The following is a 26,580-nucleotide window of genomic DNA, read 5'->3' as shown; positions in this document are numbered from 1 at the left end:
GTCTGAAACAAACTTCGACCTCCATGCAAAGCATCTGCAAGCTCTCGGGCACACTGCCCCTCGATTCTGACTGCTTAATGGCCGGAGTCGGACTGGTAAGTTAGCCGCTGGAGCTTTCGCAACCGTGCGAATAGGAGCTGCAACGCTAACACTCCCTCTCGGCGCTACAGCGAAGCTATTATTGTATCCCGGACCGCCATGGCGCTCAACGGCGGCGGCGTCCGGTCAGAGTCAGATATTGCGAGAGGGCAGCGACCAGACACTATTGCAGTCCAGACCACGCCAGCCCGTGCGGTGCAGTCGATGGCGCATTGGCAGTGGGGCTCGAAGCTTACAGGGTATAGTAGTGCCTATTTTAGTGTCGCGAACTGACATTTGTCTGCAGCCACTGCACGCAAGTACAGCCCGTGAGGCCAAAGCTCGAGCCTCGAGAGTCGACAATGGCGCCGCAAGGCGCTATCCATGCATATACATGCCATGCCAGTGCCCACGGACCCAGCATAGCATTCATCGAGGGTGCGGAGTTCGATGAGACTGCACTGTAGTTGCGCCACAGCCTCGGTGAGGAATAACTGCGCTCAGCTATCTCGGAGACTTTGTTTGGAGTCATCCTGGACTATACAGAGTATAAGATAATACTATCGCGGATCAACCGGATCTTCAGTGCTTCACACTGCAGCGCATTGCAAATCCAGCCAATCTGCCTCCTACTATTGGACCCGACTGGACTGCCGCTTGCCACCGCTCATCGCCATTCCTCTGTATGGAGTACCATTAAAGCAGCATCAAGCACAGCACTCCGAGCTTCGGCCCTATCGAGTACTCGGACCCCCAAGGACCCTCTTAAACTTAGATCGCCTCCTCTAAACTTTATTCCCCGAGATATCTGATATTTTATGCCCTCCTTTAGCCTGCGCTTGACGCTCCTGCCGACAACACGACTGCCACCGCCACTAACTAGAGTAGCTGGCGCTGGCGCTCGACATCAGATAGCGCCGGGCGGGACGCAACACAGATCCGAGCGCGATCAACCCCTCCTTCACTAAGGCCGTGCTCGCGCTGTCTTGCGTGGTCTGGTCCGGACGTGGCGAAGCCGCGAACACATGCAAAGCCGACATCCGTCGAATTCGATGAGATGGCCAATTTGGCGGACCGCCATGGCGTCTCCTGAATAGCTTCCATCCCGGTCGAGAGTTCTCCGTCGATGAGCTGGAGGCGCGGGCGGGGTACATACGCACTGCTTTGCCTGCATCGATGATACATTTTGGCTTGCTATACCCATGGAGGGATATAGATGGCTTGCGATTGCGGGGTAGATAACGACTTACAGTGCGCCGTTACACGCTTCGATGAGCATGAGCATGAGCTCCTGCTAGTTCTATACGAGCTATAGCTATATTAGCCGCAAAAGTACTGAGGTTTTCTGGTGCTGGCGATGGCTTTCTCCGAGGCTGGCTGGCGAAATACCCTTCCCCTCCATGGGATTGTTCGATGAAGATGTCGCAGCATGGAGATGAGAGGGGAGGAAACCATGTGCCCTCTTGAGCCTGACTGCGGAGGCGTAAGGCGTAGACCGCGATATCCGCCAACATGTCTTCCTCCTTCTCTCATCGAAATATGGTCCCATCTACAGAGGACGGTGCGAAGACCCTGCTCATCCACCGCGCGTCCCTCCCTTGGGCACCATCACTTCACGGTGTCTACGACGTCTTCCCTCCATTATTCTGTCATCGTAGATGCAGCGTAGGAGCTAGTATTCAGAAACAAGTTAACTCGCCATGTGAAGATGCGAAGATGTGGTACCACCCCTCGGTCCATACCGTCCTACTACTCTCTATTCTTCACGGCAAAACCAACTCATCTCTCCTGTCTTCCCTCTCTGAACAAGCTCTTACTCCCAGATCGCAAATACGAATGGGAAGCCATGGATCTTACACGCCCTCGTTCGGGCAGGTGAACATACAGTATACCAAGAACCATCGATCGCTCCCCAAACTTGATTGAGTATACCAATCGCCGCCCAGCAGACAATACACAATTCTTGAACAGACCGGGGTAGATTCGAACTGCGTGCTGCCAGTCGAGCCTCGCTTATTCGGCCGAGTCGAGTCTTCTCTTCCCGGTCCGGTCTGGTCTTTATTAGGCTACCTACAGTATCGGATCGGGGGATCATACCATCTTACACCTGCAGTCTTACCATCTTGCCACATCAACATCAACATCAACATCAACTTACCCACTCAATCCAGCTACGGTAGGTTACACTCCAGGCCTCCACCTTACCCACCGCTTCGTCTGTTTCCCATCTCTCCATCCAAGTCCTAGCGCTGATTCGAGTATTGAAATAGGACAAAGCAAAGCGAACGGCCGACTCGAAGATCCCACCCTACTCTTCCCCACCGCTACGGCTCGGCTACGGCGGCGATCCCAACTGGCAATATCTGTGCGAGAGAAGAGAAGAGAGGGAAAGGCTATCGGGAGTATAACTTGGGGAAGGGTAGGGGCGGTGAACGTTGAGAGTAGGTAGAGAGAGCGGGGGATATGTCCCTCGAGGGCTGGGATAGCGCTGGTCTGGGCTTGTGCACCGCGACAGGAAGGGAATTACCCTACTATGCTACATCTCCCTAAAGGAGCTCGGCAATCACAACCCAGAATAGATTGCCAGAAACTGAATGAGGTAGAAGAACCGCATAGCCCTAAAACTTGACGGACGTCTGTCCCATAAAGACTTGTACTCCGTAGGGTCGGCCCCATAGATCAAAGTCTTCCTTCCCCATTGTATGAATTTATCTAGTATTCTAGGTAACCTATTGGCGATTCAGGTTCCAGCAGTTTGATTTATATAAACTGCCCGAGCCAGCACTAGCCGCTCTCTTCAAAGTACCAAGGAATCACGAGCCAGGAGATGGGCCTTTAACGCCTCATAAGCCACTGGCAGACGTTGGATATCTTCCGTAGTAGCCATGCCGCTTCTGCTTCAGTTCTCCAGAAGTCCTCGTGGTGGCACTGTCCAGTCCATCAGCCCCCATCCCACATCGCTATCTCGATGACCCTAGCGACAATGACCCGACCCGATAATCCTCAAACTCACTTCTCCCATGAATCTCCAAACTCGCCAATCCCACCCCCTCGATATCCTCAAGCGGCGCAACAAAGGCCATCTGACTCCAACTGAACTCCGTATTCCGGCCCCCATACACAAACACCTCAAACCGGCCTTCCAGCTGCCCGTTAATCCAGACCACAGCACCATGTACGACATCAGTGGAGACGGTGATGGCTACTGGTACAGCCTCGGAGGCGTCGATAATAACAGGCTCGTGCGTCGAGGTTGTGTTTACCCAGATACGGCCTGGGTGGCCGGGGTCCAGCTCTAGGGCGTCCTCCGGTGTGACGGAGCGGAGTGGGTAGATGTAGCCGTCTTCAATGAAAGATAGGGTGCCGTCGTTGTTGAAGGAGAAGGTGTTGTCGTTGCTTGAGAGCGTAAAGGGCCCGGTGGCTGTTAAGGTGAGGGTGTAGTTTAAGCCCTTGCTGCCTTTGCCGAGTTTGACGGTGTCGTTATCGGAGGAGGAGCGATTCCAGGAGACAAGAGGGCCATCACTGTCGTTTCCAGGGACGGGAATGACACGATCCAGATCCTGCGTCGGCGCTAGAGGTGAGAAGAAGTCGATGCTGGCGTCTAGTGTCTCCGGTTGAACTTCAGGTCCACGGATACCACTCCACGCACGGGCGCCAACCAGGGCAATACCCCTGCGCATAGCATAGTACATCTCCAGCTTCGTCGAAGCATCTGGACCGTTGTCGTTCCACGCAGCCATAACGGCGCCTTTGAGAAATGGCTCATTTGGCTCTGGCTGTTCTGTTGTGTTGACATTGTTAAAATCAGCGGGCGTCCACTGCCACCCGGGCTGGTCGGCAAAGTTAAGAATACGCGATTCGTTGAAGAACTGCGGATATGGGGCCGGGATGATGGGCATGTGGTCGTTCTTGATGCTCATGTATGCCCACCAGTCCTGAGAGTTGATAATATTGTGGCCCTGGTCGATGAGCTCGAGGGGGTCGGACTGGCCGTATTGCCAATGCTGGATGGTAATATCCATGTTGATGCGGAGATTCTTGTCTTTTGGCTCTTCCATGGGCGTGCCCCAAATGCGAATGCTTTTGTCCGTGGTGGAGTTGATAAAATCGGCCATCTCGTTGACGAACCCAATGTAATCGTCCGCCAACGTAGAGTCGTACTCGTCTGCACCGACATGTACCTCCTTGACATCGAACCAGGGCAGGAATTCAGACCAGATGCGCTGGATCGTAGGCATAGTGTCTGGGTGAGAGAGGTTGAGCAGGTCTCGTTTCTCAAGTGCAAGCTCGGGCTTCCACTTGGTCACATAGAGACAATGGCCGGGTGCTTCGATCTCCGGGATAACAGCAATGCCTCGCCGTGCGCAGTGGCTCTGCATATCAGCATAGTCCTCTCGCGAGAGGGTCTCGTTCTCGCGGCCATGGAGGATACCCAGCAGAGACTCATCCTCAGGTAGCAGACTAAAGTGTGAATAAACGTCCTGCCATGTCTCATTGCGGCCACGGTTGAGTGGGTAGTTGTCGCTGAGATGGTAGTGAAATTCGTTCATTTTGAAGAATGACGCGTAGCTGCACATCTCCTTGAGGAATCCCTTGTTATACCATTTGCGCCCGGCATCAAACATGTACCCACGGGTGGCGTAGGCTGGGGCATCCGTTGTCCGGCCAGAAGGCAACGTGTTGTTCCCGACGAGCAGCATCTGGAGAACAGTCCGGGTCCCCCACCACATACCTCTTGCACCGACACCGCCGATAAAGACGGACGAGGACGAGATTTCGAGCTCGTAGCCCTCGGATGTAAGCTCGCCGCTTTCATAGACCATGGACGAGTTATCGCCCGTGAAGGCACCCAGGAGAATGGCGCCATTGGCGTCCGCAGGGTCTGGGAGTGACTCGACTGTCTCGAGCGACCAATCCACACCTGTGATGCGGTTCAGGTCCTCCAGGAAGACCTCAGCGAAGTCATGACTGCTCGGTGGGATGAGAGTCAGCCCATCCGTATCCTTTGAAGAGGCAAAGCCCGCGTCGATGTAGATCTTTTGAGAGCTGGCTGTCAAGTCCCATATCTCCGCGGTGTCCCCGTCATTAAAAGCGGGTATCGGCGGTAGGATCTGGAGCGGTGATACAAGAGCCACCATGTACAGCAGGGCTGCGATGATCCATGTGCACGCCATGATGCCGGAGTTGGCCGTTTGGGTGGCTGGGGAGAGTGCAGACCGAGAGGGGCCATTGTTTTGTCACGTGCATGACTGGAATGTTGGAGTACATTGCGGGGTTGGGAATAGATCAGCCTAGTCTGGTAATGGTTCAATGAAGATAAAGAGAGAAGCGCAGTTGATGAGAGAAGAGAGAAGAGAGGAGAAGAGGAAGAGCGAGACTGACAACCATCGCCGGAGCCAAGTGGGGCCTGCCTCGGAGCACTCTGGTCGTCTCTCCTACAAGGTCTTGTACATTGACATTTTCATATCTGATGAATACATAGCATACATTCATAACTAGATCCAGTTAGACATCTTATATACCAGACATTTCCCCCGTCTTACTTAGTGGTGGTGCCTCTAAGCCATACGGTCGATCGTATACTTCGTGCCAAGACCTGGGGATAGCGCCCTGTCCTCGCCCCGGACAGGCTGTGGCCTCGGGGAATATAAGATAAGCTAGGTCAAAGGAACTCAAGTCACTCTGTATATGATTGCGGCCGTTATATACCGTATTAGTCCTTCATCGGGTACCTGGTAGTGCCATCGCTGGCTACAGTCTTGGTCTTTGAGATGATATGAAATGAAGAAAATAAAAAACAGAAATCCACACAAAGATCCAGCTTCATGGTAGGAAAAGAAGTCAAAGACATGTTCATCGTAGAGTATCACGTAATCAGACGCAAATGAGGAATGTTCATACAGCCGCCAAGGTATATAGACAGAAACAGAAAACAGCATGGGGAATCCCAACGCAAGCTCATGCAGATATAAAACAGAATCAACCAGTGAAGCAAACGCCCGGATCGAACGCCACTGACTGGAATCATTAAGTAGTTAATAAGCGTAGTTCAAATGTCATCAATCATCTATCATCATCGTAATAAGTCGTGGAAAGTCGAGGTCACACACTTGCTGTGCGGCGCTTCTCGCTCGGCTTCTGAGTATACGCGATCAGCAACTTGAACCCCGTTCCTCGTTGCTGACACTCGCGAAGGACCTTCTTGTCGGCCCAGAGACTGCGGTCGACATCACCGTTCGGAAGCACAGGGCTCTCATAGCAGCGTGTGTACCACCAGCGTCCAACGCGAGCAACAATCTTCCGGATGGACTCGTCATTAGACGGGGAGGGCGAAGGGTCGGAAAGGAGATCCCCAAGAGAGAGAACGGTATCGTTTGAGGACGATTTCTCGTGCGTGTTTGTGTTGGAGCGTTGGCCCGGAGAAGAGCCGGATGTAGCAGAGAGCGCTGTGGAGGATGTAATGACGGCGGTTGTTAGGGTGGATGGGTTGGAAGAGGCTGTGGAGGACGAAGAGGCGGAGGACCGGACGATCATGCCCGCGACGGGGATGCGAACCATGCAGCGCCGCAGGCCATCGAAGCCGTGGCGACCGATTAGTTTCTGGATATTGTCGCTGGCCGGCTTAAGGCTAATACTGGCGTCCGAAAGGTACATTGTTTCCTTGAGCTTTCTGACGGCTCGGCGAGTGCGGACGCCCATGTTCACCATATCATGGTCCAGAATGCTCATTTCGAGGTAACCACCTGGACGCAGAACCCTTCTGCATTCCGAGATGATATTGTTCTGGGCGCGCTCGGAGCAAGCGGCCGGAAATCGTAGGACAGTCGCGGCGAAAAAGCCCTTAGGAAATGGTACGGGATCCTCCAGACTGGCGTGGTGGATTGTATGATGGTTTGACGGCGGTTGCCAGGCTGCGGGATGCGTTGAAACTGTCGGGCTAGGTCCTTCGTGGAGGCAATAGACGTCAGAGTTTGGGTATGTCAACGCACAGTAGAACGACCAGTCATCGTTTGCGAGTCCATCCACTACTAGGATCCTAGCATGCTCTCCTTCTCTAACATGATTGTGCGCTGGGCTGAAAAGAACTCGCCCGAAAGATAACCAGCGGCTGGTCATTAGAGATCCCGATCGAATATTTGTCTGGGCCGTTGGACCTTCGCGGTCGCGCTCGGCGATATCAAAAAGGATAGTGTTTCGCTGGCGACAGTTCTCAAAGCTCGGCGATGGGTCCAAACTCGGTGAGCTAAGAAGTGACTGTGGCTGCTCAACAGTGATCGCAGGTGCGGGCATAGCCATGTTGTAATCATTGTTCTGTGTGCCATGATCACGATAACGAGCCATCATATCGCTCACTGACGGCTGGGAAGTTGGGCTAAGGGATGAGTGAAGTGCATTGGCAATCTTAGAACGGCGGAGATGTATAGAGTTGACGCTGCCTTCAGGTGAGGCTGGAGTCAGGGAAACCGTTGGCTGTTGAGGCGATGTCGTAACAGAGAGCTTGCTGTTGAGCCCAGCTTGAAGAGCACGGCTTGCCCTTGCCGCCAACTCAAACTTCTCTTGAGTTTCTAGTGCTCGAGGGAATGGAACGTTGGGAGTCTCTGGTGAGAGAACGTGGTCAATGAATTCGTCGTACTCACCCCAAATCTCGTCTTCCATAAGATCGCTCCCGGGTCTAGGAACCACGGCAGTGATGGCGGCAAGGCTCTCCGATTCGCTTGATGTTGAGAATATCGAGTCCTTTCGAGGAGGTGAGAATGCTAAGAACTCATTCCTCGAGTAAGGGCCTGCAAGAAAGTCCAACACACTCCCTTTCATAGGGTCACGGAAAGGCGAGGTCAGATCAAATCCCATATTCCCAGCTTTCCGAAGCGACTCGGGAGCTGGGCCATGTATGTTCCTGTCGGGGCTGGAGAAACTGTGCAATTGGCCAGAGGCTGAAATAGTTAGCGACGGGGACTCAGCCACACTAAATGGTCTGGAAAAGGACTGAAAGGCTGGTTTGTGCTGTCGGTCTCGCCTGGAAACAACGCGCGGAATCCGTCCCACTGATGCTAATCGACTTGGGCGCATTTCTGGAGTGATTTCCTGCTTGGGTGCAATAGGTTCTTGTTGAGTGGGTTCCTTTGGACGGGCAATCACATGAGCTGGTCGTTTCATGAGGAATTCGGTATGTAGTTTCGGCGGGGACGGAAGTAGAATGGAGGGTTTCCTAATCTTCAGACCTTCAGGCACTTCGACAGGGGGCGTGTCTTCGTCTTCCGTTTCCTCCGTGGGTGGCGAGTCTTCGAGCTTGTGAAATATCTCCTCCAAAGGGTCAGAATCAGTATCGACTAAAGCATAGTGAGCGGGAGGTCGGCGACTTCCAATTGTAGCGACTTGGGCAGGCAGTTGGGATGCAGCGGTCTTGTTCTTCTGACCAGGAACCGCAGACTCGGAATCTCTTTGGAAAAATCGCCACTTCATATTGAGTCCACGTTTGGAGGGCTTCTTCATTTCTGCGGCATTGTTTGTAGAAGCATCAGAGTCCTTCCGTTGTGATGGAGTGCGAGTAGGCCGGGCATCTGGGCGGGCCTTCAGTTTCTCAGGCTTAGTTAGGGTTGGGACCATGGTGCGGCTGTTGGATGCGGAGATGGTAGCCGGGCTAGAAAGATCTCTACGGTGAGAGTCATTGAACACACTTGTGCTTTTGGAAGCCGTTGACGATTCGTACCTGAATCCAGCGGGTGCAGTCTGTCCGTGGACAGGGCCAGGCGCAGACTTGGTGCTGAAAGTGCTTGTGCTTTGCTCACTTTGAGTCCGCGACAGAGTTGCGCCGTCCATACCACCGCCGTTAAGATACACCGGCTCCAGGCGCGCCAAAAGGAAATCGTCAAGTTCCGTGTCCGCCCGGCTTCTGTTACTAGCCTTGCTCGAAACCGACTTGGTCGTGCTCGTTGACCTTGCTCTTGAGTCACTAGGACTGCTAATACTGGGCTTGCGCCCGCGCTGAGCATATTTTCCGTAACCTTCATGCCCCGTTCCAGCGGCGGGACCCTTACGCGCAGGTCGACTCTCGATTTGACGGGCACCCAGTTCGGGTTTCGATTTCTTGGGGAAAAGTCCGAACCTTCGAGTTCTTTCAGGGCTGAAGTCCGCAGACGATAACTTCGGCGTTTTGATCAATGTTTTCGGTGGATTGCGTGCTAATTCTGGCGAGGCTGGACTGCGGACTCGGGCAGAGGCAAAAGAGTTGAGGGAGTCAACAGACGTAGCTGCCGATGGATTGGCAGCCAGTCCTGCGGAGCTTTCTGCGGATATGCGCCGCTTATGACCTTTTATCGCGCGGGGCGGTATGTTAGTTTGGACGACGGGAGAAGGCTCTACTTCCAATTGATCGGTCCCTTCCCTACTTGGCCTAACAGGAATCTTGACTGACGGTCTAGGCACGGTCCGGGCTCCAACGGTACCAGCTGAGCCAGGGTGTATTTCGGCCGCGGTCTTCTCCGTCATAGAGGCTTCAGAGGCTCTCCTGGTCTGCCTCGGAATACTAGACTGCATGGATGTCCTTCTGGGCAATTGACTAGGTACTGAAGGCGGAGACTTCGCAGTATCAGGCCTGTCCATGGAGTCCTCGCGGCTACCGCTGAGTAATGACGTAGCGGATCCATATCCTTGGGCCAGATGAGGTGACTTTCCAGCTGCTGGACTGCTAGGAAGTCCAGGTTTCTGCGTATTTGGTGAGAAGACTGGTAGTCTTGTTTGTGAAGGACTCGGTTGTCTTAGTCGAGTTCCAATCTTCATAGGTTGAGTAATCCCAGGCGAACATGACGACAGCGAAGCGGGAGTGGACGCGGATGTCCTGCTCCATACTCCAGGGGATCCAGAGTATCTTGTCGACGGCGTGCTGGCTGACGGAAATATGGGAGTGAACGGAGGAAGATTCTGCGTATTGATCGTGGTTCGAAGGCTTGCTAGCTCTTTAGGGCCGTTGTGTACCTGCTGCTCCGCGGAGGAAGCTGTAGCCTGATCCGGGGAAACCATTGGTGACGGAGTTTTCCTGGCTAATTCTGTCCGACTGGATGATTCAGACGAACTAGGTTGGTAGCGATCTAGAGCAGCATTACTCGGGATAATCACATTTAACCCACTGGGCCTCATAGACTCCGTCTGGAGCTTGCTATTGGCGTTGTGCTGACCTATTGTAGGCGCTTTCCTCCGTAAAACATTCCGTGGCCGAGCTTGGACTGGCGGGCGATTGTCGATAGGAGTCTGGGACACGACAGGAGTATGCAGGGCTCGGCGCACGTGCCGGTCTAACGTGGACTGAGAATCCGGCGGATGAGTGGGTGCGCGAGGCGGCATGTACGGACGAGGATCAAGGACGGGGTTCGACAGTGCAACGGTTGGGCGGTTCTCCTGTGCTTCCGACATAGAGGCCGCCCGTCGGGGTTTTGTTGGCCGTATTGACGGTCGTGAAATCTGTGGCCCTGACGATGATGGATTCACCGAACCATAAGCGCTGGACTGAGTGGCGATCGCCGGCGTTGAGGCGTTTCGAGCTTGGTGCCCAAGGTCCCTCAACCTAGGTATTCGGCCACCATCAGACCTGTGCGACATGGTGCGACGTTGGCTTCAATGCCCAGCTCCAATCTCCCGGGTATGAATCAGAACGTGGCGCAAGATGCTGGGAACGTGGAATCATTCCGTCTTTAGTAGCTGGCTGTTTTATGAAGACACTAGAAGCATTTATTTAGTGAGTATAGTCGACAATGGTCAAAGAGGAAGTGTACTCACACTTTGAAACGTGGTACAGAGCGTGTACCTGCGATTATAAGACCCGAGTCAGGTTTGCGTGGGCGATGTATATCTAAACGAGAAACGGAAAGCGCAAGCCACGCAGGTATTGTTCAGTAGAAAAGGAAACCAGCCCTTCCAGTAGACTATAGATGACGTCGCGCAAAACGAGGCAGCTAGTTAAATATATGAAGCTGTAGCTCGACCATAAAGAAAGCGAAGGAAGAAGTAGTAGTAGGCGACAAGAATGTACATGCCCAAGCGGCATAGGTAGTGCCAGTTATGCAGGCGCTCCGCCACAGGCAGGTCCGGTGTGGCTAAGAAGTAAGAAGGCGAAATAGATACGAGCTGGGTCTGCACGACCACGTCAGAGTCGCATATACTTTCAGACCGCAACTAGGTTCGATAAGGAAAGGCTATACCGACGGGTTTACGCTGTGCGTGTAACAGGAATAAACGAGAGTAGAAGGACGACAGAAAGCAAGAGGAAAAGTGGGATTGCGGCAGTCTTGACTCTTGAGTCAAGATAGACCTGGATTCTGGACCTTTTTCAAACGTGAGAACGTGCCTCGCGCTAATTCTAACCCTGCTGGGGCCTCTGGGTCTAGTGTGGGAATCAAGATCCTATTCGCAGGGCAACGATCCGTCTAGAGACGACGATGGGGGATCCTGGCGCGATGTGAAAGATCGACGCCGGTCTCGGATTCGATACTGGTGTGACGACGGCAATCATTGGCGCAAGAACTGCACATTTTTTCTTCGCATTATCAACGGCCTCAAGCGGTAGTTCGAGGGGTAAAAGCCGTCAGACCGTAGACGCCGTTGGGCGATGGAACTGTGGGTTACGGGAAAGAGACATGTCGACCCACTCTTCGTTTCGATATTTGCTAGCGACGACAGGTAGTCTACACCGTACGAGGTCAGAGGCGCGATACTGATAGCACCGGGTTCGGAATCAGTTGGACAGTGCGAGGTGACAGGTTGAAGCTGGGGCGAGTGGCGGGAGATAGCGCAGAGACGGGCTTAGCAGAGCGGCCATAGAAAAAAGGAGCAATAATATCAGAATCTCCACTCGCTGAAGGCAGAGACAAACAGCGTTGGAAGTTTGATGGGCACAGGCATTCTGCAGTACTCAGGACTCTATTTGGCCAGAGTCACTGGAGCAGAGTGGTCTGATTTGACGTTGAGTCGGAGAATTTGCCCAAGTTGTTGCAAAGTCAAGAAAGGCACAGTCAGCAACCGGTCAGGTGCTGGTCACGGATCAAGCGATCAACCGGAGAGACCGAAGATTTCTTCGACTTGCATCTCTACGTCTCCCAACTGGCTACTCCAAAATACTGATAATGCATTAGATCAGTCATAGTGCCTAGCTTCGCTTCATTGCATATCTTCTCAGTTGGTTTAAGCCCAGGTTCGCTTGGACTGCTAAAAAAAGTCGCGTCTACCCCACTACTCGGCATGCATACGAGCAGGGCGCAGTACCAGCTACAAGGTCTCTATCGACTCGGTACTTACGGAGTATAGGCTATAGCTGAGAAAGTCTCTTGATTTGCACTGGACTTTCAAAGATTATCTTGCTAACAATTAACTTTCCTTGTTCAGCGGGACTACCCTTGCGATGGACAGTACAAAGAGCATTTGGAGCTTGGAAGGTTGGCTCCGAATCCAAACCTTTCGTCACACAGCCAACGCAACCGCACGGCAATAGAGTCTCCAGATTGGACAAGGACAGCCGTACGGTCACAGATAACGATGTCGCTGAGAACGCCGTCCTAGCCAGTGGCGGGTACAAAAAACATCCTCGATTTGAAGCTGAGACCTCCGTGCAAAGTTACGTTGGAACGGGCCGTGAACCAGACAGCGCCGCTCTCTGGATTTGAACGTTTGGCATTTAAATCCGGGGCAGTCCTGACCGTTCTATGGCCGCTGCTCGAAGCCCGGGGTCGCTGAGCCGTGGGTCCAGATCCGCCGCTAGACTACCGCTGAGCCTGGCGCCAAGTTGGGCGGTTGGAGGTTCGTCGCTGACTAGGACCGAGCGACCAACAGGCGCGAAGCAACGCGGCCTAAGTTCTAGCCTGATGGCCAAAATGCCAAATCAGCAAAGGGATTCGCCGGCGCAAGGAATGGCCATGGCGACGCCGAAGTACTGAAGTGGAGATGGCGGTAAATCAATCCGTTCGATGGGGATTGACAGGGTTGCTCAATTTCAGCCACCGAAGCCAATCACAGCCTTGGACCCCAATCGGAGAATAGGGTCAATGCCGGTAGTTGCAGTTAAACTTCCTGGTTTGTTTTCTCTTTTGTTTACTCCTCCGATCTGGATAGGATGCAAGAAATCGCCTCCTGGAGCTGCAGCAGAGCGTCGATCGGTTCGCTGCAGGAACCGCTGCCGCGCCGCAGTTCAGCTGTGTCTTTGCCTCTGTGTCCTCGTGACTTGCATAGATGACGACAGCGGACTTGGACGCATGTACGAGGCAGAGCTGAACTGATAACTAAGGGGTTTCAATTTTCAAAATTGCTCTATCACAGTGATGCGACCGGCACGTGGTTTGGTCTAACGATATTCAATGTTAGACTCCCGGACTGGACCATGAGACCTGTGTCGCTCTCTCACTTGGCGCGGTCTTGTCTTTGCAATGCTTGAGATGGCAGATTTTGTTCGGCAAGTATATTTCGCTTCATGGCCTGTACACCATCAAGGCGTGTCTTGTTAACCACGGCAAGAACCATAGTCAAGGTACTGTAGAAAAGTCATCCGCGACAGTACTACCATTAGACTCTATGGTTCAAAGTTCTATATGATCTTCGCTTAAACTAGTCCACTAAGCATATTCTCGATGAACTTCAGCTATGGTCGCCAACACCAGATGTTATGTACCGTGACCCACTCGTCACTCCGCATGTACCCTAATCCAATGATGCGAAACCTACCGAGTGTCATGTACTATATTGGATGCGGTCACCAGCCGCAAGCCACGGCTGAAGCGACTACTAATTCCACAACAGAAGTACGCTGTGTTCTGTTAGGGTTCAGATTAGCTTGTGGATCTAGAGGCATATGTAACTATGTATATTACCAATCACCGCAAGAAGGACACATACAAAAACCAAAGTACAAATTAACTTATACTATAGAAAAACAAAATACAAGTGGCTGAGCAAGCTTGGTAAAACATGGTATGACAACAAACTCTCAGTCAGAATCCAGCTGGCTGACAAGAAGCATAAAGCCAGAAACGCAAAAAAAGAAGTACAAAACAAGAAGCACAAAGGCAACAGCACTCTAAGGACTTGAGGCCGGAAGCCACAGCTTATCCGCATCAAAAATCTCTCAGGTGGTCAGAAGCCATAGGATCATGCATCATCCACCAGGTCCGCTTACTGTGGACTATCCTCAACGGATCCTCGGGCGAGAGGACTTTGTCAAGGTCACTCCCAAAGAGTTCTTGAAGGATCCATCGCAACGGCGGAAAAAACTAGGACCAAAGAAATACACGTTAGCTGGGGGGACTGGCGCCGAGAAGCCTTTCAAGTATAGATCCATGCCGGAGCTTACATAGACTGGGCCACACCTTTCCCGTAGCGATGATCAATCTCCGTGTCTCTCGGGTCAGGGATGCATGTGCCGTCTCTCATATCTTGACCGTAGTGGACAGTCTGGGTTCGAGCCCCGCGAGAACTACCTTTGTTGCTTCTTGTCAGCCATCTAGGTCATGCCCTATGGTACGATGACAGGGTGGATCATTATATGGAGAGCTCGCTTACGTCGATCATGAGCTTGAAGATCCCTCGTGGCATTGCGGTCCCCACGACGGGAAAGGGCATGGAGATTGTGATGAACCTCGCATTTCCCGTAGTAGTCAGCCGGTGGTGGCCTGGCAGAGTGCGAAACACGGACGCAATAAGTATAGTGGATGATTTGACACATATTCGTGCTCTATCCAGGTAGTATGAGCAATAGATGGGTATCTCAAAGAATAAAGCTGGCCGGCAGTGCAAGGCAGATAATACTAAAAAGAAACGATTGAGGCTGGAGAAGATTGTATGCTTTTGATAGAACTGTAAGACTTGCTTTGGGGAGTACAAGGGATGATACTTATAGAGAAGATGGCTTTGGTATAATAATATCGCTATAGCCTTCAGTACACGAGTCCGACAACTCGGGACGAATCATTTTGGCCATTATAGTACAATCTGAATCACTCTGGCGCTTGAAGATAATGTCGACGATTGGATACCATGGCAGGGATTGACAGCCTTGTTTGAAGCCCTCAGCGTCTACAGGGACAGATCCTGGGCTCACTCCTAGTTTGATGTTACCATTAAGATCGCGTCTTATACCCGGCTTTATGCCTACTAGGGACACAAACGGGAGCATGAAGTCTGAAGACACTGAACTGCTTGGTTCTCGCCAGGCCAGGCTCTTTGCAAGGCTTTGTCTCTACTCAAGACACCCATAGGCTGCATTCAGAAGTCGACGAACATGAGTTATCATTGCTCAGTAGTTTGAGCGTCCATGATCCATGCCTACATCCAGCACTCCGGCGCCTACAGTTGCAGCCTTTCACCTTGAAAGAAGCAATTACCTTGGCTTTCAGCCAAGACAGCAATAGCCACAAGAACCGTGAAAGGAATCAAATCCCAGGTGTCTACAGTTACATCAGGCGCCCATGCTGATGACGGGCCAACCTCAGTGCTGCGATAGAGAGCATTTAGTGTCGGGAAAGCATTCGTGGATGGTACCAAGAAAAGATGCGATATGCCCCGACGACACCTAGATATCAGCGTTGCCGCCAGGTCTATTGCGGCACTGCGGCACAGCAAATGAGCGGTTAAGCTTGTTGGAGAAGGTGAACTTATTAATTCCGGGGTAGGGAGTAGGAGGCTCTGTGTTAGGCGCCGGAATGGTTCTAGGCAATAGGCATTCGTTGATACTGATACGGAGTTTCCAACATCGCCGCCAGACAAATGTATGGCGGCAGCAGTAGTAGCAGTGTTTATTTGGGAATGACAGTGCTAAAACGGCCCAGGCCGTGCTTTGTACTTCGGCGCCTAACCGCCGATAGACCAAATAGTTGATCACAATTATGACTTTGGCGAAAGGGCTTGTATTTCCAGCACGGTGTTCGTTCGCAAGTCTTTGGTCTTGTAGCCGTCCAAAATGTCTCCAGTTCTCCACGCGATCAGGCACCCGGTCCTGGAGGATTGGGATTGGCCAGTGCACTGCCCGAGGAGGCCAGACCTCTCCGTTTTGATTGGAAAACACCTGCAGTAGGGCGACAGGGGTAGACAAACAAACACGTGACAGTCTTCCTGGGCGCGGGGTTTCTTTGCTTCGAGTCATCGTTTCAGCCAGAACTCCAACTCCTTCCTCCACCTCACCTGATCCTTGCAAACAGAAGTCTTTGTCATGGCTGAACTCACGACCCTCTCCGGAGACCCCTTTGATCGTACGGCGTTCGAATCGCTGCTGAAGCGACGCCTCTTCTATACCGAGTCTTTCGAAATCTACCGAACTTCTGGAAACCTTACTGGTGACAGCAGAGGCCTTTACGACTATGGACCCCCGGGCTGTGCACTTCAGTCCAACATCGTGGACCTATGGCGGAAACACTTCGTTCTACAAGAGGATATGCTGGAACTCGATTGCACTATTCTGACGCCCGAGGAGGTTTTCAAAACGAGTGGGCATGTGGACAAATTTGAGGATTGGATGTGCAAGGACTCGAAGAAGGGTGACTTTCTACGGGCCGACCATTTGATCGAAACAGTGCTCGAAGCTCGATTGAAGGGTGATAAGGCGGCTAGGGGGCTTGCCGTCGAGGTCGAGAAGTCCGATGGCACGACTAAGAAACGCAAGGGCCCGAAAGTCAATGATATCAAAGCCATGAAACTTGACGATGCTCAGGTGAAGGAGTACGAGGAGATACTTGCGAAGGTATAATATTGCACGCTCCGCTTTAGTTCTAATGCTTACAATGCCATCCAGATCGACAACTACGACGGGCCTGAACTCGGCGCATTGATCGAGAAGTATGATATTCGAAACCCAGATGGAAACTCGCCGGTTCTGCCGCCTGTCCCCTTCAACTTGATGTTCAAGACAACACTAGGGCCCAGCAGCGCGTCTCCAGGATATCTCCGACCAGAAACCGCGCAGGGCCAATTTCTAAACTTCAAGAAACTCCTTGAGTATAATCAAAACTCCATGCCTTTTGCCTCAGCTTCAATTGGCAAATCTTTTCGCAATGAGATATCTCCAAGATCCGGCCTCCTTCGCGTGAGGGAGTTCTTAATGGCAGAGATAGAGCATTTTGTTGATCCAGAAGGTGGCAAGAAACATCCCAAATTTGGCCTGGTCAAAGACTTGCAACTAAGCTTCCTCAACCGCTCAACTCAACTTGCGGGCAAGACAGATCTGCAAACGACGAGTCTCGCGGATGCAGTGGCTAGAGGAATGGTGGATAATGAAACCCTAGGTTACTTCCTCGGTCGTATCTATCTCTTTCTGCTTAGAATTGGTGTGGATAAGAACAAAGTCAGGTTTAGGCAACACATGGCCAATGAAATGGCTCATTATGCGACTGACTGCTGGGATGCCGAACTTCAAACAACCTACGGATGGATCGAATGCGTTGGGTGCGCTGACCGGAGCGCTTACGACCTTACAGTTCACTCCAAGAAAACGGCTGAACCTCTTGTCGTCAGAGAGCCGCGGCGCGAGCCTCTCAAAGTAGAGGAGTGGCAGATTGATATCAACAAGGCCAAGCTTGGACCGACATTCAAGAAAAACGCCAAGGCTGTTGAAACGGCTCTGACAGCTCTATCTCAGGCAGAGCGAGAGTCTTCCGCTGCGGCACTGGAAAAGGAAGGTGTCATCTCAATCACTGTTCCTAACCTTCCTGAAAAGACAGAGGTCTCAGAAGACTTGATTAGCATCGTCAAACGAACTCGCGTTGAAAATGTACGAGAATACATTCCAAATGTCATTGAGCCCTCATTTGGCATAGGCCGGATCTTCTACAGCCTGCTGGAACATGTCTATTGGCACCGCCCGAATGATCCTGCACGTGGAGTATGTATACCCCAGTTTAGCTTTTACACCCTCAGCCTACCTTGTTATAGCAGAAACTAATACAATACCTAGGTCCTATCCCTTCCCATCACGGTAGCCCCGACAAAAGTCCTCATCGTCCCTCTCTCCACCCATCCGGACTTCGCACCCCTCACTTTGGCCATTTCTGAAACTCTCCGAGCCCAGGGCATATCATGTCGCTCTGACGACTCCTCTGCTAGTATCGGGAAGCGATATGCCCGGAATGACGAGCTGGGGATACCGCTCGGTATAACTGTTGACTTTGACTCCGTCAAGGATGGTACAATCACGCTGCGTGAGCGTGACAGCACCAAGCAGGTTCGGGCCTCTCAAGAGGACATTTTCAGTGCAATCAAGAGCTTGATTGACGGTCGCGAAACATGGGAGGATGTTTTCAAAAGACTTCCGGAGTTTTTGGGGCAGAGTGGTGATGAGTAGATTAGACAAGACCCGGTTCTCAGCGGTTACTACTTGTTATTGGTTGAGCAATACACTGTTGTTTCTTACATGTCACTGGAATCTTGACTACATAAGGGTACTGGATGTACGCGACCTGCGTGCAACTAGGTACAATAGCAGGGAGCTAGGGTACGTCTTTCCTAGGTACCTCTCTTCCGACATCGCTCTGGAGTATCCTGTAAAAAGTTAGTTACTATCTACTCTAAGTACGCCCCCCAGTTACCGCAGTATTTTCCGATCTAGTACTCCGTACGGAGTGCTCTGTAGAAACCGACGACCCCAGTGCCACATGGCAAGGATTGTGGCAGTGCCCGGAGGAATCTGTCCAATGACGTATCCCCAACTCGCCACACCCACAGAATCCCTGCCACATCAGCAAAGCTCAGCTGTTGCCTGCCATCGGGAGCTCCGATGCTAAGCTCAGATCTGCCATCGGCGTACTTGTCCGACGCGCTCAAGTTGCCTTGCTGACTGCCTGTCCCGCAACGCTGGGCCCTTGTTGACGTGGTTCCACTGACTCAGAGTAGGACTTTAGGCGCCTGTGGGTGACTCGAAAGTCCGAAGATAACTGGATTTGCGCTTGGGGTTGCAGTCGGGGTTTGTTGCGGCTCTAGCGGTGGGCTGGCTGCGGCGCTGCGGAGGGCAATGCACATACTGTGACACATACCTGGGTAGCTGAAGATTGGTGATGCGCTCTGTGCTGTTGGTCATGGTCTTTTGTGATTGACTTTGATACTGTGCCGCGAGCGTGTAGGAGGCAAATATGGATACCAATGCCATTTCGGACAACTTTTTCAAGAGTCTGCCTCAGCATCGCTGAGGCGCAGTTGACGCTGGAAAACGTGCCTGGTATGAGCAAATGGTCGGAGAACTAACACTCCGTATCTCTTGCCCTACCTCGTAAATAGGTAGATTTCATACCACCTTCACACGCCGACAGGTTTAGGACCAGCCATAGTTAGGGCTATATGGAAGCGCAACCAGAGAGGCAATTTCTTCAGCATGGGCTGATCGTCCTCCCTGGGTTCCTGCCTTCCGTACCGAGACCAAGTTTTCGAGATCTTCTCTCACAACGGCCAAAGGGGTCATTTGGTCCACAAAAGACGCAGTCGCTATCAATTCTAGGGGCGCGGCACCTCAAAGGTCCGTTGCCACCAGGCCTGCGCTATCAAGATATGGGATCTTTAACCGGAGCCTGATTTGAGTTCAATCCCATACCAAGGTCAATGGCAATCACAATTAGCACGCTCCGCCAATTCTCTAGCCCCTGTACTCGTCATGCTTTCGAGGCAGCTTTGGTTCCACCGCTGACAGATTGCCGGGCAGGCCGAGGGCGCTCGCAACGCTTGACACATTGACAATCTTCCGCTGTGATTGTGAGGAAGAAACGGGAGTGCGGCTTTGATGAGGAGTAGAGAGCCGCGTGCATTGAGACTATACAGCCACGCGAAATGGTCGACATCGCATCCTTCGACTGATAAGATATCGACCGCAAAACCCGCACTAAGGACGATAATGTTGATTTGGAATCCATCATCTGATTCATAGCCGACAACGTTTTCTGCAGCGTCAATCCGGCGTTGAAGCCTGGATTCCCAAGCCATGTCCGCTGAGACAGAAGCGCATCTCACGCCATAAGCGGATGCCAATTCAATGGCAGAGGCCTTGCACGAGCATCGGACTCCTCTGATGCGCAGTTAGTATGATGGAGCTCCCTCTGCTGCCTAGCTTTCGACAGATTGCTGCCACGCTTTCTTCACTGTGAGGCTCAAGCCTTCTGTCATTGCTCTGGTTATGAGATGAAATGAATCGTATCTCGAGATCTGCCTGTCACTATGGTAACCAGGCTTTCTCTTCCAATTGCCAGTTCATATCCGCTGACGGCCGACGTATGCGAAGCGTCCAATAGGAGAAGTCTGGTGTATTGGTGTATCGCCTCGATCGGCGGGAGAAAACTCTGTGGGGCACGTGATGCGCTAGTCCCAATCCGGTATGGTGTGGTGCCTCAGGCACCCCCCGTGCCGACATCCGCCAAGGACATGTCATCGAGTGTAGATCATATGTTGCGGGCAATCCTTTTGCTACTTCGAGGCTCAAGTTTCCTCGTTAGGAGTTATTGCGAATAATCTTTCTGACTGTCGCGGGAGAGTGAGGTTGGCTCGACATAGCACTTTCTATTGTTCTCGTGGTGTCGTGGCAGAGCTCTGTTCCATGGAAGGAAATCCGACTGAATGGCTGGAGTGTTATCTAAGCGGCACGTGACCAGCTCCGATCCAGCCCGCGTCGCGTCCAGTCCGGGATCTCGAAGCCTCGACTCTTTGTAACCACCTCTTTCATCAACACACCCCTTTACTTTTCTCCTTTCAACCCTAGAATGCGCCGCTCTGAATAATCTAAATATACTCAGTACCCTTGTTGCGCACTTAACCCGACTTCCTTTCCTCCCAACCTCAATTCCATCCGTTCGCCTCCGACAAACACTCCCTCCCATCCCTGAAGCACAACAATCCTCTCATCAACACTACCAACCCACACAATGGCCACCGACTACGCCAAGAAGACGAACGCCGAGCTCATCGAGATACTCAAGTCCCGGGACCTCCCCCACACCGGCAAGAAAGCCGAGATGGTCGCGCGCCTGCAGGAAGACGACAGCTCGAAGCCCGCTGCGCCGGCTCAAGAGAACGCCGACGATGTAATTGACTGGGAGGACGACGAGGTCCCCGCCGCAGATGCATCGACTAAGCCCGCCGATACCGAGACGGAGACCGCGACTGCGCCCGCCCCTCCCGCTCCAGCTGAAGAGGACATCAAGGCTAAGGCAGAAGAGAGCAAGACAGGCGCGGAAGCGCAGGCAGAGCCCGCTCAAGAAACCGCAGAAACAGGCACAGTCGTGCCGTCAGGTGCAGAGGAACAGGCCGCCCAACAACCCGCGGAGGAGAAGCCAGCGCCCAACTTCTCGATTGGTCTGTCTGTGACGGATCTGGAGGAGGAATTGAAGAAGCGCAAGGCGCGCGCGGAGAAGTTCGGTATCACGGAGGACTCGCAGGCTGCGATTGACGACGCGGAGAAGAAGCTCGAGCGCGCTAAGCGGTTCGGCACGGCCGGCGAAGAGGCGCCCAGTGCTGAGAGCGTCAGCCGACTTGACCAGGCTTTGCCGGAGAAGTCGCGGAAGAGAGGACGTGGTGAGAACGACCAGGGCGGCCGTGGCGGCAAGAGACGGAACCAGAACGGGCGGAACAACAACCAGCGCCAGCGTGGTCGTGGTAACCGCGGCCAGGGACAAGGACAAGGACAGAAGCAGGGACAGGCCCAGAAGCCTGCAGCCGCCACCAGCACCTCAAACGGCTGGAGCGATAAGGACAAGGCGGCCATGGAGGCTCGCAAGAAGCGCTTCGCCGGCGGCGCGTGATCGTAAACGACGACGACTACTGTCGACATTCCTTTCGTGAAATTTCCCTATCTCGATGTCTTATATCTATCTACTACTGCTATGTTGTCAATCATATTCGGCGTTTACGGGTCCATTCTCGATATCCATTTTGCGTTGCAGCTCTACTCTTGCCATTCGTCGTACCACTCGTAGCTTGCGTCAACTGTTTTTCTGCTGGTCAGAATTGATGATTCATACGAAAACTCTTTGCGTCCGTTTCAAACAAAACGGATCAATTGACTAGACACCCGCTATAAAGATCACGGATGTTGTTAGGGCATTGCCTTCGGAAACCCTACCGTACCGTACACTCTCATATCCCACGTTCAATAGAAAGCTTGAGTCGACTGCCTGTCAGCAATAATCAACCTTACCGGGTCGACAATCCTTAGGCAAGATCTGGAAACTATCTATATACAATATAATGCAATATATTGCCACGTCTAGATTAATGCTACAAGACTCTTCCACCCAAGGCTCTAATTAAAGGACCACAAGACACAAACGCATATACAACGAACAGGGAATAAGGTGCATGGAAAATATACCAGAAAGCCGCTCAACCCGCGAAAAACGAACAGAAAGCCAAAGCCAATACCGAGAAAAAGCCGCCCATCTCAGAGGATGTCCTGAAGCATGATCACCCATAGAACCAGTACTCTGCCGTATAGTCTACCGTAAACTCCGCGGGCATGCCTTCGCACGTCGCAGGTGCCGATCCGCCGGCTGTGTGGACGCGGTATACCTCCTACAAGATAGTGTTAGTCAACGAGAACAATAGATTAGGTGACGTGGGAAACTCACGCGATAACCCCCCTCAACCGCAGTCAACTTCAACCACGCCACATCCCCGGTGATGCCAAACCCAGGCTTCGACGGCGCATCCATCTGATCCGCCTTCCGAGCAGCGATCCAATCCGAATTATCCCTTCCGGCGCCGCGCAAGTCAAAGAAGGGCGTCCCATCAGCCGTGAAATAATGCTTCCCGACCACAAGGTCCTGCTTGCTCAGGCGTTGTAAAATAATCGCCGACAGGTCCGTGGTGCTGAGGGGCACGGGCTTGAGGACGTCCGGGAGGAGATGCAGAATCGATTGGCTGCCGGTGGAAGCGCCGTATCTGGCATCGAAGGCTGCAACGCAGGAGGCGTCGAAGAGGGTAGCTGTTGCGCCTGTTGCTTTTGGAGTCGCGAGGTTCGAGCTTGAGGCGCAGGTGTAGTTTTGGGTTCCGCGGCCGAGGGTGATGGCTTTTGCGGATAGGCCTTTTGATGGCGCGGTGAGCGTTGATGAGGCCAGGGTGGTTGTGTCGGTGATTGGGCAGCCGGTGAGCTGGGTGTTTTGGAGGAAGTTTGAGACTATTGATGTGTAGAATGATGAGGTAGCGGCTGAAGAGAAGGGTAATGCGTTGACGGTGGTGATGGAGAGGAGGGAGACTAGGGTGAATGTTGCCCAGTTCATGGTGACTCTGATTAATCTGGTTCTCGAGGCTGAAGAAATAATAGGCGGTGTTGTTCGAGGAGATGTAAATGATCGCTCAGTATAAAAATAACCGCTAATTGATATTAGATAGAGATGGAGATGGTTGGTGGCAGATCGCGAAGAGGCCTGAAGCTCGAGGCTTAAAGGTACTATCCGTCGTTCCTTCTAACAGTGCTTCCCTTGGATGTATGACATGCAGATAATGAAGAGTCGATTGCTGTTACTCCAATCTGACGAGAAGGGAAGGTCCAGGGTCCTTTATATGAGTAACAAACACCGCAGGGTTGAAGGCGTTTATCCCCGGGGCCTGAATGATAGCAGTGGAGACTGTAGCGAAAAAAGCCGAACGAACGTGGATCCAACGTCTCGGACAGCTCGTGCTCGTGGACCTGCATGGCTGCAATATCGGCGGCGCTTATTCCAAACTCTGTTGGTTTGATCTCGGTTGCACGCGAGACGCAGCAGCTGCAGCCTCCCAGCAAATACGGAGTACACCGTTTCTTCATGTCGTTTGATGGGTCCCAAATCAAACAGCAAGCGCCTCGCTTCGTATCCATTTCAGTTCCATTTCATCCCAGCGTAGCATTCACGACTCTTTCGTCAAAGCTGACGGCGAAATTAATTTCAGGAGCGAGGCAGACATCGACAAAGACTGCCATTGCCGCCGCGCTCGCGCCAATGGAGCTAACTCACTCCGGGAAATATACCCAACACGAGTCGAGCTGCGCCTTGCCACGACTAAATCCATAAATCCACTGTGGAAACTAGTTCCGTTCAGGTCCTTTTCTTTCAGTGAATTCGGTGAATCGTCGAGCTTGGAGATGTTGGTTGCGGCTATGGCTCAATTCCAGCGTTGAAAGAAAGGGCCAGAGCCGCCATGTAGCATCGACCAAGCCACTAGATCATAATGTCTCCTTCCCACCAGTCCTGAATGGCTCGTCCGTAGCTCTCAGGTTCCAAAAACATATGGTCCGTGATTCCTTCCAACGTGGGGTCCGAAATCATACCGAACGGGTCGAGGTCTATCGATGGCACAGCCGCAGCCGGGGGCTCCGCTTGAACTGCTGGCGGCGTTGTCACCGTCTCCGGAGGATGCGTGTAGATCTCTTTTGCGACGGTCTTGTGGCCTGTAATTCCTGCGGACCCTACGAGAGGGAAGTTCGGATCAGGCGTCATTCGCGCGGTCTGGCGTGCGGAAGAGTCTGAAAGAGTCGGTCCGAGGAGTTGACTCGGTAGAGGAGAGCGACTTGCCCGGTCGTAGACTAGCAGCTCCCATAGGAGTTGAGCGTTGGTGGTCCACGCTTGCCGCGAATGGGGGGCTTGGGGGTCGCCGGCGGAGACGTTTTCTCGAAGGCGCGTGAGTCGGTCAATCTAAAAATGGGAAGTTAGCCTAGTCTGCCTTTCAATATTCGCTCTAGCGAACAATCTGGAGCAGATATGCACTGCGCGCTTAGATGCATAGCCTACCATGTTCTGGACGTGTGGCCATCGCTGCGCCAATGGATGGAGGAACCGGACACATTTAGTGAAGCCACGCCGCGCCTTCTCCCGAAAGCTCGGGTCGTCCACGAAACTATGTTGGAGGTGGATCGTGGCCACGATAAGCACGCAATGCGCCAGCAGTGGGTCGCAGACTTCGAATCCCTTGTGCTCAATTAGATCAATCAGATGGAGGATCCACGCGGCGTTGTTGGTAATGGTCTCGAAGGACTGTCGAATGAATGACTGCGGCATGGTATGTCGGAAACTGCGCAGCCGCCGTGATAGCAGAAACGGGTGGTTCAGAAGGCACGGAATAGCCAGGTAGAGGAACTGTGTAAACAGCCACGGGCCCCAGAACTCACGCCGTTGGTTCAGCTCGTGCAGGCGGTGCTCGTGGAATCTGTTGGCATCGTAGCGGTACTTCAACGGTACCTGGCTGTCGAACTCCATATGGCGGTAGGTAACGATGGAATAGTCAGAGTGCGGCGACCAGGGAGCCGGTGCATTTGGCTCGACACGACTCGCGGCGTATGCCATGGCCATGTTCCAGACTTCACCCACCTGGATAGCATAGGAAACTAGATCGAGGTCCTCTCTGGGCGACACAGCCTGTCCATGTTCTGCCATGGAGCTCAGGGTAAAGGTAGGAGAGAATCCCGACCAGGTATTGAAGGGCGTGCGAACACCCGCAATAAGCCGCGCCGCTGATACCCCATCCCCTTGAAGGTTTTGAAGGAAGTAAATACTCCAAAGACACCTCCGCTTCTCGTCCGGATCAGAATGCAACGCCCCCAAAGCTTCCCCCGACGTATTAACGCTCTGCGCCAGATACGTCGCCATATTAAGATGCAGCCCAGCCTGGACGGTATCACCCGCTTCAACATCGTCAACCCACACAATCACAAAAACAAAAAGATAAGGGTCCCATACCAGTGAAATCAAACAACGCCAAAAGACAAAGCGTCTGCAGAGTCGAGAGCTCCAACGGCCCGCGGCCAACGCGCTCCATAACAAGGCTCCGAGCCCGCCGCGCACAGTCCGTGATGTAAGGACGCAAGTCACTCCCATCAGGACTCCGGCCGAACCGAAGACCGATGGCGTGGATTGCGAGAATCAGCTCGGGGTCGCGAGCCTCCAGGGTCTCGACGAAGGTGTCCGGGTGGAACAGCGGGAGAGGCTGGTAGTTGCAGCAGGTGAGGAAGAGATGCGCAACAGTTGAGAGATCATTCTGCTGGAGGTTCGGCAGCTCGTGCTGGACGAGCGCCGGCCGCGAGACTTCAGCCGGCGTTGATGTGTGCGGTCTAGTGATGGGTTAGAAGGGCGTTTTCCATCCATCAACCGGCGGTCGCAGCTTAGGGGTGAAGAGGATTTTGATACCTTAAGTTCCGCGCAAGCTCCTCCAGCTTATCCTCAACGCTCGACAGCCGTTTCGCCTACAAGGGAGACCCATTAGCCCAGTCCACCACATCTGGCCGGACTCGTTCCGCAGGCGCAAGACAAGACACATACAATATCTGCCGCGGGCATCTCAAGCCCATCCCCCGGCGCATAAACGCATTGCTGACCCAGCCGCTCACAGAAAGAGCACACGGGCTTCTCGCCCGGACAGCGCGACTTTTTCCGCCTGGTTCCATCGTCATCATCAGCCGCGCTCGAAGACGGGGACTAGGGGGCAACCCACCGGCAGGGTTCACAGGCCTGTCGAACGCGCTTGAGCGGGCGCTGCTCGTCGGCCATGGTCTAATTAAGCTATACGCGAGCTAATAGGAATAGAGTTGGGCTG

General features: G+C 52.9%; 7 protein-coding genes across 7 annotated transcripts; 3 read left to right on the top strand and 4 right to left on the bottom strand.

The window, feature by feature from the left end:
• Positions 1–198: 198 nt before the first annotated feature.
• On the top strand, positions 199–545 carry DSM5745_05858 (uncharacterized protein; the record flags this gene model as incomplete). The annotated part of the gene is made up of 2 exons (XM_026747874.1): positions 199–338; positions 386–545. 2 exons carry the CDS (start codon positions 199–201, stop codon positions 543–545), a joined length of 300 nt encoding a protein of 99 aa, XP_026603706.1.
• A 2,493-nt stretch (positions 546–3,038) lies between these two features.
• DSM5745_05857 (beta-N-acetylhexosaminidase) lies at positions 3,039–5,252 on the bottom strand (the record flags this gene model as incomplete). Its single annotated transcript, XM_026747873.1, has 1 exon — positions 3,039–5,252. The coding sequence occupies one exon, from the start codon at positions 5,250–5,252 to the stop codon at positions 3,039–3,041; it is 2,214 nt and encodes a 737-aa protein (XP_026603705.1).
• Positions 5,253–6,180: 928 nt separating this feature from the next.
• On the bottom strand, positions 6,181–10,674 carry DSM5745_05856 (uncharacterized protein; the record flags this gene model as incomplete). Its single annotated transcript, XM_026747872.1, has 1 exon — positions 6,181–10,674. One exon carries the CDS (start codon positions 10,672–10,674, stop codon positions 6,181–6,183), a length of 4,494 nt encoding a protein of 1,497 aa, XP_026603704.1.
• Positions 10,675–16,261: 5,587 nt separating this feature from the next.
• On the top strand, positions 16,262–18,385 carry DSM5745_05855 (uncharacterized protein; the record flags this gene model as incomplete). Its single annotated transcript, XM_026747871.1, has 3 exons — positions 16,262–16,789; positions 16,841–17,926; positions 17,999–18,385. 3 exons carry the CDS (start codon positions 16,262–16,264, stop codon positions 18,383–18,385), a joined length of 2,001 nt encoding a protein of 666 aa, XP_026603703.1.
• Positions 18,386–20,942: 2,557 nt separating this feature from the next.
• DSM5745_05854 (SAP domain-containing protein) lies at positions 20,943–21,818 on the top strand (the record flags this gene model as incomplete). The annotated part of the gene is made up of 1 exon (XM_026747870.1): positions 20,943–21,818. One exon carries the CDS (start codon positions 20,943–20,945, stop codon positions 21,816–21,818), a length of 876 nt encoding a protein of 291 aa, XP_026603702.1.
• Positions 21,819–22,479: 661 nt separating this feature from the next.
• DSM5745_05853 (DUF3455 domain-containing protein) lies at positions 22,480–23,294 on the bottom strand (the record flags this gene model as incomplete). The annotated part of the gene is made up of 2 exons (XM_026747869.1): positions 22,480–22,587; positions 22,644–23,294. The coding sequence occupies 2 exons, from the start codon at positions 23,292–23,294 to the stop codon at positions 22,480–22,482; spliced, it is 759 nt and encodes a 252-aa protein (XP_026603701.1).
• Positions 23,295–24,212: 918 nt separating this feature from the next.
• DSM5745_05852 (putative Zn(II)2Cys6 transcription factor) lies at positions 24,213–26,534 on the bottom strand (the record flags this gene model as incomplete). The annotated part of the gene is made up of 6 exons (XM_026747868.1): positions 24,213–24,686; positions 24,783–25,672; positions 25,728–26,098; positions 26,175–26,230; positions 26,307–26,421; positions 26,479–26,534. 6 exons carry the CDS (start codon positions 26,532–26,534, stop codon positions 24,213–24,215), a joined length of 1,962 nt encoding a protein of 653 aa, XP_026603700.1.
• Between the last annotated feature and the right edge of the window lie 46 nt (positions 26,535–26,580).

Source organism: Aspergillus mulundensis (assembly GCF_003369625.1).
Source record: "Aspergillus mulundensis strain DSM 5745 chromosome Unknown scaffold_5, whole genome shotgun sequence".
Lineage (NCBI taxonomy): Eukaryota > Fungi > Ascomycota > Eurotiomycetes > Eurotiales > Aspergillaceae > Aspergillus > Aspergillus mulundensis.
This window is presented reverse-complemented; position numbering and strand designations above follow the sequence as displayed.